This window comes from Orycteropus afer, unplaced genomic scaffold (assembly GCF_000298275.1).
Source record: "Orycteropus afer afer isolate SDZICR_OR568_19922 unplaced genomic scaffold, OryAfe1.0 scaffold00140, whole genome shotgun sequence".
Classification (NCBI taxonomy): Eukaryota; Metazoa; Chordata; class Mammalia; order Tubulidentata; family Orycteropodidae; genus Orycteropus; species Orycteropus afer.
In genome coordinates, this window is record NW_006921727.1 from 6,005,605 (window position 1) to 6,020,473 (window position 14,869).

The 14,869-nt window shown below is 38.3% G+C and overlaps 1 protein-coding gene across 1 annotated transcript in view; it reads left to right on the forward strand.

Moving 5' to 3' along the window:
• HMGCLL1 (3-hydroxymethyl-3-methylglutaryl-CoA lyase like 1) overlaps positions 1 to 14,869 on the forward strand; it is a 301,673-nt gene that overhangs the window by 74,253 nt on the left and 212,551 nt on the right. The window contains exons 2-3 of the mRNA XM_007945621.2: positions 13,681 to 13,761; positions 14,000 to 14,107. Of these exons, the coding sequence (XP_007943812.1) occupies positions 13,681 to 13,761; positions 14,000 to 14,107 (189 nt within the window). The remainder of the gene's footprint in view (positions 1 to 13,680; positions 13,762 to 13,999; positions 14,108 to 14,869) is intronic.

Genomic DNA, 14,869 nt, shown 5'->3' on the forward strand with positions numbered 1-14,869 from the left:
TTGTAAGGAGGGACCATTCCCTGGAGAAGGATGTCATGCTTGGTAGGGTGGAGGGTCGACGAAAGAGGGGGAGGCCTTCAACGAGATGGATTGATAGGGTGGCTGCAATGATGAGCTCAAGTATAGCAGGGATTGTGGGGCTGGCGCAGGATAGGGCAGTGTTTCGTTCTGCTGTTCATGGGGTCGCTATGAGTCGGAAACGACTTGACGGCACTTAACAACAACATGCCCCTAGAGCTCCTTATATAATTTGACAGTATATCACAAACCTTATTTTTACTTTGTTACAAACAAATTCTTGGTAAACTGCCAATATTACTTATGAATTCACCTTGGAACGTGAATAATCTGAAAGAAGGGTTTCAAGTATCAGCATTGTTGATTCAGCCCGTCATCCTAGAGAGGTACACAGTGAAAGAAACTTCATTAGCTTGCTCCAGAGGTCTAAAGTTCCTGTGGGTATCTGCCACATCAGTAAAAATGCTTTATGTATTTCTGCCTATTTTGGGTTAGAAGAGAACTTAGTATCTAAGAAATAACAAAGAGCAAAATATGGAGAGTTTAATATTACCATGAAATGCAGCATGCATATATTTTGGATAAGATGATAAAAATAGATTCTTTTGGAAAATTGGATATCTAATGCCTCTTTAAAAAGTCCAGTATACTTTCAAAAGAAAAATTACACAATTTCCTGATTCAGAATTCTCATTTGTATAGTGTGAGCATTTGATTTGGCTGTTGTAGCAGTTTTCCTTGGGAATACTGGCAATGGAACAGGATATTTCAATCTCCATAAAGACTTTATTTACACATAAAATTACTCTTTAAGAAATTAAGTGAGTGGAACATATAAAAATCTATCTAGAAATTTCTACCATGAATGGTTTCAGTTTCCTAGGGAAAAAGCAATACAATTAGTAATTGTAGGGAAAGTCCGGTGGGAAGGGAATAAAAGATGGTATCTATCACCAGAAAAACCAAACACCCTGCTGTCAAGTTGATTCTGACTCATAGCAACCCTACGGGATGGAATGGAACTGCCCAATAGGGTTTCCAAGGCTGTATATCTTTATGGAAACAGATTGCCTGCATCTTTCGCCTGTGGAGAAGCTGGTGAGTTTGAACCCCCCACCTTTTGGTTAGTGGCCAAACGTTTCAACCCCTGTGCCAACGTACTCCTATCACTGCCAGGAGGATTAATTTTATGTAAAGAAGCCACTTATTTTTACTGCGGTGTGTGTGTGTGTGTGTGTATCTTGTGCATATCCTAGAGATTTCAGAGAAATTCCTATCAAAATATGCATCTATTTAGTTTTCCTAACCAAACCCACTGCTATCGAGTCAGATCCAACTCACAGTGACCCCTCCTTGGATTTTTGAGGCGGTATCACCACAGAAGTAGATTGCCCAGCCTTCTTTCTGTGGAGTGGCTAGTGGGTTTGAAGCACCAGCCTTCTGTTAGCAGTAAAATGCCTTAGGCACTACACCACCAGATTGAAAAATCTGAGTAAAACAGATCATTTATATTCTGCATAAAAGAATGGTTCATTTTTTTTTCAACCAAAACTCTATAGTCTGTGATGTATTTAGTCTCATCCTAAAGAATACTACAATAGAATTCAGAAAACTAAGCTGAGTAACCTTAGAAAGCTATTTACTCTTTCTTTCAGTTCTGCTGACCTCACAAGGTAGGTTCACAGATGAAAAGTCGATAGAAAAGTGCTTTGGAATAATAAAACAGCATATAAATGCAAGATGGTATTGCTTTTGTTGTTGCCCTATGAAAGGGAACCACTAGAAATCTGATGCCAAATGTGGATATACACTCAGCCATACAATATAGTTTCTTAAAACTCTTGCTCTGGATAATACATCTTTTGTTTTTCACTAGTATCATATATTACTTCATGTTAAATAGGATACACTGGGCTCAGTAACATAGGCCTTTTAATGCTGTTAAAATAAATTTAGACTATAGACCTCTTTAAGAACTATGTTGATAACTTCTGCAGACTACAATTTTTTTTTTTTCCAACTCAATTTCTTGGAACTCACAAGTCATTCATCAACTCTTACATATTCAATATGTAAGAAAAACAGCATTCCTCTTCGTAACAAGGTGGTAGATCTCTATACCACTAAATTATTAGCTTGTTACAGGCAGGAAGGAGCTCTGGTGGTGCAGTGGTTAAGGCATTTGTCTGCTAACCAAGAAGTTGGTGGTTCAAACCCACCAGCTGTTCCATGGAAGAAAGATAAGGCACTCAGCTTTGGAAACCTAGTGAGGGTCCCTGTGAATCAGAATCAACTCAATGTCAGTGAGTTTGTTTTTGGGTTGGTTATAAGCAGGAAGTTTTGTTTGATTGACTCATATCCATATATCTAGTAAATATAATAGTGTTGTCTAATATGTTTGCTGAATGAAAGGTCAACTTTTCTAGTCTTCTAAAGTTTAGACAGGGAGCTAGTGCCTAAGGCAGTGCCTAAGGCATTTGACTGCTAACCAGAAGGCTGGTAGTTCAAACCCACCAGCCACTCCTCGGAAGGAAGATTGGGCAATCTACTTCCGTAGAGATACCATCTCAGAAACCCAAGGAGGGGTTGAAAATTTAGATATGAATTTATTTATTCATTTATTTAACAACAATTAATCAAGTGCTTATTAGCTGTCTACACTGATTATTCCTAACCAGAAAAGCAGAAACAGTGAGGCAAAAAAGTGATTACAGATATATTTTAGAAGAGTTCTGTACAAAGGGCTATGGGATCATAGGAATGAAATTATTTAGTTTTATCTAACCAGATAAGGAAAGTGTTTCTTAGTAAATTACAAATTGAGTGTTGGAGAATTATAAGAATTTTGGTTAAGGGCAATAAGTGAGTATTAGTTAAGGTGATCATTGTGTTAAGAAATGTTTCTCCATGGGTCTCTAGTATTTTTTCATGTCTTAATAGCAAAGCACTAACTGCATGTATTCTGAAAGATCTTTTCAAATAGCCTTAGGAGCTAGGAGCTAGTGTCTCCCTCTAGAGTAAAGGCAAGCATGCTTACTACCATTATGAAATGTTCAGGTTCTCTAAGTACAGCTTCTGTAATGCAACCAACTGCATGTGTAATTGTTGCTTGGTCTCCCTCACGTTGCCCTGTGGAAACCGTGGCTCAAGGGACTAGTACACATGAATGCTGACATTCTTGACTACTGTTATTCATATGAACAATAAAGCCATTTGTCTCTGACCAGGATTCTTGTGGAAGAATCTTCTGCCAGAATCCATGAAACTGTGCCAAGGTAATTTATTAGTTAGGATGTAGGGTGAAATCTCAGTCCTTCACAGTTTTTGACAGTTTTGCTGATAAAGATGGGATGTTGTCAGGGACATGGCTTTCTGAAAGATGACAAATGAGGGCTTCATGAGTGGATTAATGGGATATGAGAGAAGTCCGTAGAAGTTGGTAACAAGCTCTGGTGGTGTAGTGCCTAAGGTATTTGACTACTGACCAGAAGTCTGGTGGTTCAAACTCACCAGCCACTCCTCAGAAGGAAGGTTGGGCAATGTACTTTCAGAGATACCACTTTGGAAACCCAAGGAGGGGTTGCTATGAGTCACATCTGACTCGGTGACAGTGAGTTTGGTTGTTTTTTTTTTTTTTTTTGGTTTAGGCAATATATGGTCTTCTACTTTATAGCTCAGGATGAGCAATTGGGATGGTGGTTGTAAATTGAGCACTGGTTAGTAGGTTCAAACACCTCTCAGGGCAGGGGAAGTTCGTTGGCAATCTAGTGGTCAGTGTTGGGTCCACCTAATTGTAACACTATTTATGAAATCAATCCTGGGCGAGCAAGAAGTTTCCATCCTCTATTCAACAATACTTAAAAAGAATGTGGAAGGGGACATTGTGGGAGGCAACCAGGTGAATGGTAAGAATTTTGATTGGCTCACTTGGGGGTGGGATGTGTAATACTTATGAAGGAAGAATAACACACTTAGGCCTTCTTACAACTTAGTCCCTTTGCAGTCTGTCAGTACCATCTTAGATGGAGATGATAGTAAAAAAACTTCAATGATTTTTTGCTGTGTCCTGCTGATTGAACCATCTAGGTCTCATATCTGGTTAGTCACACTAGAATTAAGCTGCTGATCAATTTTCCATCATCCAGATTGCCTCTGTTGCTTCCTGTACCCATCATCATATTGAACATTGCAACATATCCACCATTATAGAGTAGGCACAAAGTCAACAATCTGTTTCTGATGCAAGGGATAGTACCCACTGCGTGAAGTCTATTCAGCGAGTTGGATCCAGGATCTCTGCAGGTAGGGATCTTCTGAGGTCAATATTGCAGATTAGTTTAGTTGTGCTGCTTGAAATTGTAGCCAAGATGGTATAAAAAATGGAGGATGGATATCACTGGGAAGTAATTCATCATGGATCTCTTGAATTTCTGCATTTTTAATTAGCAGAGGCACTAATTGTCTTTGTTGTAGATTGTCTTTTAAGAGTTTTTCTATAGGAAGCAGATTTGAATGATAGAAATAGTTTTGCCTTCTGGAAAAAGGGTAAATTTGCTTACAGTTCTGGAAAGTAGAAATAAAGTCTCACTTTGAAGCAAAGGGCAGGCTTGCTCACTGTCAAGTATAGTATAAATGATTTCTACCTCCTGAGCAAATGGTAGAGATGCTTATTGTCCTTAAAAAAAGATTCAAATTCTCTAAGCATCGAATTCCTTCCCTTTAATGCAAGCAACTGCATATGAAAAAGGTCACAGAGCCCTTTTTGCTTTGCCCTGTGGGAATTGGGGCTTGGGAAATCAGCACCAACTCTTATACTTAGGATATTGGTATTTCTATGGGTGATAAATTTTCTTTATCTCTGACCAGGAGTCTTGTGATTCTTAGAAGCATCCATCACAGTTTTACTTGTTAGCTTCTAAGAAGAACAAAATTTCAGAGCCTTCACTGTTCTTGACAACTGATATCTATAAAATATAAGCTTCTAATCTTAATAAAGTCTAAAATCATTGAAATTTATTTCTTGCTACTGTAAAGTATGAACTTATTGCTTCTTATTGACAGGATGTTCTTATTCAAACAATGATTTAAGGATGAAGGATTCTTCTAGGTTTTGTCTGTATCTCTTTATCATTTAGCTTTCAAGTGTTCCATACTCATCTGCATCAAGATGGTTGAAGGGGAAAGAACATGAAGGAGTGTGCATGGCAGATTTTCATGGGCCAACTCTAGAAAACCAAAAAAACCACTGCTATCAAGTTTATTCTGACTCATAGTGACCCTATAGGTCAGAATAAAACTGCCCTGTAGGATTCCAAGACTGTAAATCTTCATAGATGTTGTTGTTGTTATGTGCTGTCAAGTCAGACCCGACTCATAGTGACCCCTCCTTGGGTTTCCAAGGCAGTATCACTATGGAAGTAGATTGCCCAACCTTCCTTCCGAGGAGTGGCTGGTGGGTTTGAACCACCAGCCTTCTGGTTAGCAGTCAATTGCCTTAGCCACTATGCTACCAGAGCTCCCAAATCTTCATAGAAGCCCCATCTTTCTCCTCACAGAGAGGCTGTGGGATTGAACTGCCAATCTTTTGGTTGGCAACTGATTGCTTTACCCACTGCACTGCTAGAGTTCCTCAAGCCTAAAAGTGGAACATATTTTTCCCATTTGTGTTCCATTAACTGGAACTTGTTCAAATATAATTCCTAGATAGAGGAAAATGGGGTCCATTTCTATGTCCATGAAAAGTATAAACAGGGTTGGCTTCCACACAGATGCAAAAGTATTCCCCAAAAACAGAAACTTCATGTGTACAGACACAAAAGTGAGGAAGACATGATGTTGTTATTGTTGTGGTTAGGTGCCGTAGAGTTGTCTCTGACTCATAGCAACTCTATGCACAGCAGGATGAAACACTGCCTGGTCCTGTCCCAACCTCATGACCCTTGCTATGCCTGAGCCCATCTTTGTAGCCACAGTGTCTATCCATCTCATTGAAGGACTTCCCCTTCTTCATTGACCCTCCACTTTACCAAGCGTGATATCTTTCTCCAGGGACTGGTTCCCTCTGACAATATAACCAAAGTAGGTGAGACAAAGTCTGGCCAATGTCACTTCCAAGGAGCATTTTGGCTGCACTTCCTCCAGTACAGATTTGTTTGTCACTTTAGCAGACCATAGTACTCTTAGCATTCTTCTCCAATGCCACAACTCAAAAGCATCAACTCTTCTTTGGTCTTCCTTATTCATTGTCCATCTCTCGCATGTATAAGTGGTGATGGAAAATACCATGGCTTGGGTTGTTATTGTTGTTGTTGTTGTTGTTGTTGTTAGGTGCCATCGAGTCGGACCTGACTCATAGCGACCCCTCCTTGGGTTTCTGAGGCAGTATCACTATGGAAGTAGATTGCTTCATCTTCCTTCCAAGAAGTGGCTTAGGGTAGACACACTTTATTCTTCAGGGAGACATCTTTGCTCTTCAGCACTTGAAAGACGTCCTTTGCAGCAGATTTGCCAAACGCAATACAACGTCTAATGTCTTGACTGCTGCTTCCATTGGTGTTGATTGTAGAACTAAATAATATGAAATCCTTGACAACTTAATCTTTTATACATCCATTGTGAAGCTGTTTATTGGACCAGTTGTGAGGATTTTTGTTTTTTTTATATTGAGGTGTAATCCATACTGCAGACTGTAGTCTTTAATTTTCATCAGTAAGTGCTTCAAGTCCTCTCACTTTCAGGAAACAAAGTTGGGTCATCTGCATATTGCAGTTTGTTAATGAGTCTTCCTCCAATCCTGATAACACATTCTTCATACAGTCCAGCTTCTCGGATTATTTGCTCAGCATACAAGTTGAGTAAGTATGGTGAAAGGATACAACCTTGATGCCCTCCCTTCTTGATTTTGAACCATGCAGTATCCCCTTGTTCTGTTTGAATGACAGCCTCCTGATCTATGTACAGGTTCCTCATGAGTACAATCAAGTGTTCTGGAATTCCCATTCTTCTCAATGTTATCCACAATTTGTTATGATTCACACAATAGAATATTTTTGCCTACTCAATAAAACACAAGTAAACAACTTTCTGGTATTCTTTGCTTTCAGCTAAGATTCATCTGACATCAACAATGATCTCCCTCATTCCACATCCTCTTCTGAATTCAGCTTGCATTTCTGCAAGTGCTCTGTCAATATACTGCTGCAACCATTTTTGAATTATCTTCAGCAAGTTTTTACCTACATGTGATATCAATGATTTTGTTTGATAATTTCCATATTATTTGGGATCACCTTTCTTTGGGATGGGTACAAATATGAATCTCTTCCAGTCAGTTGAGCAGATAGCTGTCCTCCAAGTCCCTTGGAATAACTGAGTGAGTGCCTCCAGCAGGACATCTGTTTGTTGAAACATCTCAATGGGTATCCCGTCAATTCCTGGAGTCTTGTTCTTCGCCAATTCCTTCAGTGCAGCTCTGACTTCTTCCTTCAGTACCATTGGTTCTTGATCATAAGCCACCTCCTAAAATGGATGAACATTGACCAATTATTTTTGGTACAGTGACTCTGTGTATTCCTTCCATCTTCTTTTGATGCTTCCTGCATCATTCAATATTTTGTTCATAGAATCTTTCAGTATTGCAACTTGAAGCTTAACTTTTTTCCTCTATTCCTTCAGCTTAAGAAATGTTGAGCATGTTCTTCCCTTTTGGTTTTATAACTCTAGGTCTTTGCACATTTCATTATAGTAAGTGGCTTTGTCTGCTGGAGCTGCTCTTTGAAATATTCTGTTCAGCAATTGTCATTTCTTCCATTTGCTTTAGCTACTCTCCACTCAACAGCAAGTTTTAGAGTCTCTTCTGACATCCATTTTGGTCTTTTCTTCATTTCTTTTCTTTTTAATGATCTCTTGCTTTCTTCATGGATGATATTCTTGATGTCATCCCATGAGTCCTCTGGTTTTCAGTCACTAGTGTTCAATTATTCAAATCTGTTCTTTAAATGGTCTCTAAATTCAGGAGGGATATTATCAAAGTCTTATTTTCGCTCTTGTGGACTTGTTTTCATTGTCTTCAACTTCAACTTGAACATGCATATGAGCAGTTGATGCACTGTTCCACAATCAGCTCCTGGCCTTGTTTTGGCTGAAGATATTGAACTTCTCCATTGCCTCTTGCCACAGATGTAGTCAATCTGATTCCTGTGTATTCCAACTAGTGAAGTCCATATATATAGTAATCACTTATGTTGTTGAAAAAAGGTATTTGCAATGAATAAGTTGTTGGTTGCAAAATTCTATCATGTGATCTCCAGCCTTATTTCTATCATCAAGGCCATATTTTCCAACTACTGGTAACTCTTCCTTGTTTCCAACTTTTACATTCCTGTCACCAATGATAATCAGCACATCTTGATTGCATGTTCAGTCAATTTCAGACTGCAGAAGTTGGTAGAGATCTTCAATATTGTCATCTTTGGCTTTTTTGGTTGGTGCATAAATCATGGGATAAATGAAGCATAGTGATGATAGAAGAGAGGTCAGTTATGAAATATCTTTTTCCTTAGGCTGACAGTTTTATTTGACTATTAGATCTTGAAAATTATTAGGGAGAATACTTAGGAAGCTGTAAGGATAGTTTCTATGTGTTTGTGTGTTATTTAGTTGGCTTTTTCTACTAGGCATTGTTTATGTAAATCTAAAGCTCTGTAGCTAAGTTAATACAGAGACTGTAATGCCCAAGAAGAGACTAAAATTCACCAAGAAAACCCCTCACACCACACATGTTCAACTTGTATGTATTGATTACTTTCATTTTTAATTATTTATTTAAACTTTTCATTGTGATTTCGGTGAAAATTTACAAAGCTGATTTGTTTTACATTCAACAGTTTGTACACATTTTGTTTTGTGACACTGGCTACATTCCCTGTAATTTAACAACTCATTCCCATTAATTTTTGTCTTTGTTTATGTTTTTACTTCTGCTCTGTTTTCTTTTTTAAGGACCTATTTTTCTTTCAATTTGTGAGCATAGTCTAACCTTCTGCTGGTTTTTCATTTACATATGTCCAGAAAGATAAATTTAGTTTCAGGAATAAATCTAAAGTAATGCCATGTGAACACATATTCTCATATGATTGAAATGGCCATAATTGTTGGCATTTTATAATTTCTTCAGATTGTTTGTTAATCATGCCAGCTACAACAAATTGATGCAAAGTGTGGTAGTTATGCTTGTGTGTCAACTTGGCTGGGCCTGGTTGAGTGGCTGGGCAGCTGGTGGTAGTTATTCTCCATGATGAAACTGGCAATCAACTCCAATGTGGAATCCACCACAAGCTGCTGAGTAGCTGCCTTTGGGATTGGTCTGCTTCTTGTATTTAAAGAGAAGCCTTGGGAATGGTCTCTAGCTTATGGCACCTTGAACCCTGCATGTAGCGTGTCATTGTCAGCAGCCTGCCATGCTCTGCTGGCCTTGGGACTTACAATAGACTTGAATTAATGGCCTGCCATGTGGTTTGGTAACATTGGGACTGTGCCTTTTTACTAGTCAACCTTGGGCTTGGCAGCCTCAGCAGCCAGCAGCTGTCTGAGTGAAGAAAAGCCTCTAGCTCCAGTGGGCTGGGAGCTGGAGGCAGAGCTGAAGCCCAAGGCTGAGGGGCTTTCACCCAGCCCCTAGAGCCTGGCACTTTGAACTTGGACCCAAAGTCTCCAAATTGTAAGAATAAACTCCTATTTGTTAAGACCATCCCATTTGTGGTATATATTCTTGTCAGAGTGGCACTAAGTAACCAGAACAGAATATGATACTGAGAGAGTGGGGTGCTGCTCTGACAGATACCTAAAGTGTGGAAACAGGAGTGGAGTGCGTCCTTGACCCAAGACCCTGGCAGAGAGACTTGGCATATGTCATGACAGATGGCAGGAGCATTAATTGGTAGAAGAGATTGGCTTGAAATGGAGTAGCATGTTGGCCAGCCCACGGAGCAAGAAAGCTAATTGTCCTTTGGGGGCAAGAAGATTCCTGGCAGAGTGGGTTTCCCTCAGGTATTAATCAGCAGAAGTGGAGACCAAGGAAATGGAAGCAGAGTTGCCTCAGCCTGAAAAGGTAGGGCCATCCCATTTTCGGTATATATTCTTGTCAGAGCGGCACTAGGTAACCAGAACACAAAGTAAGATCCTAAGCTCTTTAATTATACTCATCCTCTTGTTGACATCTTAAAAGCACTATGTTTCTTCTTATTATTTTATGATAATTTTGGGAGGTCATCTATAAACATCAGAACAAGGTACCATCTGGGTTCTGGTATCTTAGCACAAAGTGCTGACTCAGCCAAATAATTGCTTTAGACCCTAAAAGACCCCACGAGTATCTTGTGCCATAGACACAAACTGGCTCCTACATTCAGACTAATCACTATACTTGTATACACTAGTGACTATTAAATGGACAAAATGAGACAATATGAATTAACCAAACAAAAAATCCATGGCCACAGAGTCAATTCCAACCCATAGTGGCCCTATAAGACAGAGTAGAACTGCCCCATAGAATTTCAAAAGTTGTAAATCTTTATGGAAGCAGAATGTCACATCCTTCTTCTGCAAAGTGGCTGGTAGATTCAAACTGCCAACCTTTTGGTTAGCATCTTAGGGCTTTAAGCACTGCAGCACCAGGACTCTCAATATGATTTGTTGTTAGCTGCTGTCAAGTCAGTATTGACTTATGGTGACCCTATGTACAACAGAACAAAGAGTGCCCAGTCCTGCACCATCCTCACAATCCTTGCTATGCTTTAATTCATCATTGAAGCCACTGTGTCAGTCTATCTCGTTGAGGACTTCCCCTCTTTTGCTGACCCTCTACTTTACCAAGCACAATATCCTTCAGAGACTGTTCCCTTCTGACAACATGATTAAAGTAGGTCAAATGAATTCTAGTCATTCTCACTTATAAGGAGCATTCTGGCTGCTTCTTTCAGGACACATTTGTTCATTCTTCTGATAGTTTGTAGTATTTTGTTAACAACACAATTCACTCTTCTTTGGTCTTCTTTATTCATTGTCCAGCTCTCACATGCATATGAGGCTATTGAAAATACTATGGCTTGGGTCAGGCACACCTTAGTCTTCAAAGTGACATCTTTGTCCTTCAACCCTTTAAAGTAGTCTTTTGCAGCAGATTTGCCCAGTGCAATACAAGGTCTGATTTCTTGACTGCTGCTACCATGGGTTTGATTGTGCTGTTGTTGTTGTTGTTATGTGCCATCGAGTCAGACCTGACTCATAGCGACCCCTCCTTGGGTTTCCTAGGCGGTATCACTACAGAAGTAGATTGCCCAGCCTTCCTTCTGAGGAGTGGCTGGTGGGTTTGAACTGCCAGCCTTCTGGTTAGCAGTCAAATGCCTTAGGTACTACACTACCACAGATTGTACATCCAACTAAAATGAAATCTTTGGCAACTTCAATCCTTTCTTCCTTTATCATGATATCGCTTATTGGTCCAGTTGTAAGGATTTTAGTTTTCTTTATGTTAATTGTAATCCATATTGAAGATTGTAGTATTCAATCTTTGTCAAGAAGTATTTCAAGTCATCTCCACTTTCAGCAAGCCAAGTTGTGTCATCTGCATATTGTAGATTTTTAATGGGTCTTCCTCCAATCCGGATGCCATGCTCTTCTTCATATGCTCCTGCTTCTTGGATTATTTGCTCAGCATACAGATTGATTAAGTATGGTGAAAGGATACCACCCTGACACACACCCTTCCTGATTTTAAACCATGCAAATATCCTCTTGTTCTTTTAAAATGACTGCCTATTGGTCTGTGTACACGTTCCTCATGAGCACAATTAAGTGTTCTCCAATTCAAATCTTCGCAATGTTATCCATAATTATGATCCATACCGTCAAATGACTTTACATAGTCAATAAAATACAGGTAAACATCTTTCTAGTGTCCTTTGTTTCAGATCCATCTGACATCAGCAATGATATCCTTTGTTCTATGCCCTCTTCTGAATCTGGCTTGAATTTCTCACAATTCCCTGTCAGTATTCTGCTGCAACTGTTTTTGAATTATCTTCAGCAAAATTTTACTTACATGTGATATTAATGATATTGTTCAGTAATTTCCACATTCTGTTGGATCACCTTTCTTGGGAATGATCACAGATATAGATGTCTTCCAATTGGTTTACCTGGTAGCTGTCTTTCAAATTTCTTGGCATAAGGGAGTAAGTGTCTTCATCGCTGGATCCATTTGTTGAAACATCTCAAGGGGCATTCCATCAATTCCTGGAGCCTTGTCTTGTGCCAATTCCTTCAGTGCGTCTTGGACTTCTTTCCTACATTCCATTGGTTCTTGATCTTATGTTACCTTGTGAAATGCATGAATGGCAGCTATTTCTTTTTGGTACAGTGACTCTGTATTCTTTCCATCTTCTTTTGATGCTTCCTTCATTGTTCAGTATTTTGCCCATATGTTCCTTCAGCATTACAACTTGAGGCTTGAATTTTTTCTTTAGTTCTTTCAGCTTGAGAAATGCCAAGTGTGTCTTTCAGGATGAATTAGTCAGTCCAAACTCATCTCCTCTGAAGAAGAATGAGGAAAACCTTAAAGATAGGTCTTTCTGATTTGGATCAATGTCATCAACTATCCATATCCAGAAGTTGATGATAAGAAATCCATTCAGAATGTATCAGGAGATAACACTGGTTTAAGTCTCGAAAGATTACCCTACATCTGATTGTTAACTGCAGGATGAAGTTTTAAATGGCTGTTCCTATTTCCAAGGTTTTAAACTAGTGTCATCAAAACATGGTGTGTCCCTAGTAACTGACTTAGGGACAGATTTTCCAGGATATAGACTCTCTATGACCTCAGATTTGGGGCTGTAAGTAGGATAGGGTGTTACTTTGGGTTTGGATTAGGCTGTTCACAATAGGTCACTAAGGATTAAATCCTACTGTAGGGTCTGTTCCCATGGAAGTAGCATTTAGGTGGTAGTTGTGCTAGTGGCTCTGTGGTTAAAGCATTGGACTCATAATCAAAAGTTCGCTGGTTCAAACACATGAACATCTCTGCAGGAGAAGATAAGGCAATCTGCTTCCATAAAGATTTATAGCCTTGGAAGCCCTATTGGGCAGTTGTAGTCTGTCCTATAGAGTTGCTATGAGTTGTAATCGAATTGATGACAGTGGGTTTTGGTTTTTATGCTGTTGACACAGAGAAGAAGCAAATATCACACATTCTTTAGTCTCAATTTTCTGGACTGTACTTGCTGGAAGTCTATTAATATAAAGAAATATTTATTTAATAAACTTAAACAATGCTGAGTTTATCATTGCATGCAGAATTGCCTAATAAATTTGTTTGTTAAATCCCTGGCAAATCATCTTTTTCACAGTTACATTTTAAAAATTAATCTTTTGAAATTTAATCATATCTAGACTAAATATCACTCATTGCAGGGAAAAAATGGCTTTATATGGCTAATATTGTAATCTTGATGTGTAGATTTTATCAATGTACTGATTTCTTACTCTTTTAACTTTTGTGGGTGGGAATGTAATGAAACAACATCTGTGTTTAATGCTTCAAATTAGCAAGTGTTGTAATCCAAGAATGAACTGTTTTTCTTGCTCTTGTATTTTATATGTCAGGAATCATCGCAGTTATCTGGACTCCCTGAGTATGTCAAAATAGTTGAAGTTGGACCAAGGGATGGATTACAGAATGAAAAGGTATCTTGATATTAATTGTATATGTTTATTTCAAATTTTAAGTCTAAATATTAATATTTCTTAAGCTTTTAAATACTTAGATGGATTTCATATATAAATTATTATTTGTGCTCTCAATTGCTACTTGGACTTACAAATCATCAAATAGGATTTGTTTTCTGTTAGGAAATAATATTCTGTTGTGCTTCAGTAGATCCTATAGAATTTACTTATTAAATCACTTTTTATGTTTTCATAGATTATAGTTCCTACAGATATAAAAATTGAATTTATCAATCAGCTTTCCCAGACTGGCTTGTCTGTAATAGAAGTGACCAGCTTTGTATCCTCCAGATGGGTACCACAGGTATGCAAATGTATAATCCCTTAATTATATCCTTAATTCAAACCTGAGAATTATTTAATAAACAGTATGATATATATTATGACATTACATTGATCTAATTACTTATTTGTCATGCTCATTTTCTTATAAAGTATTAGCCCATGCACTAAGATAGGGATTAAAGAAAAATCTTTGATAGAATGTTTTAAATCAAGTCCTAAAAAGTTATTTATAACTCTGTATTAAACTAGTGTGGTCTAATATAATGAGTAGAGAACAAGCCCCTTAAATAGTAATTTAGGATATTCCATTTACCATTTTACTGACTTTTGAATGATTGAGTATCTTCAGGTTTTTTGTTTATTAGAGAGAAGTGATGAAGGCCTCATAACTTCTCTATAGAATCCCATATTAGTGAAAAATGTGCATATCTACTCTCTTTATTTTGCACACTTTAGTACTTATATTGGTGGTAGGTAATGTTATATATATATATATATATATATGAGCTCTGGTAGCGTAGTGCCTAAGGCACTTGACTGCTAACCAGAAGGCTGGCAGAGTTCAAACCCACCAGCCACTCCTTGGAAGGAGCTTTGGGCAATCTACTTCCATAGTGCTACTACCTCAGAAACCCAAGGAGGGGTCGGTATGAGTTGGATTGGACTCCATGGCACATAACAACAACATATATATATGTGTGTGTGTGTGTATACATATAAATATATATGTATATATATGTATATATACATATACACATGTATGTATATATGTATATGTATA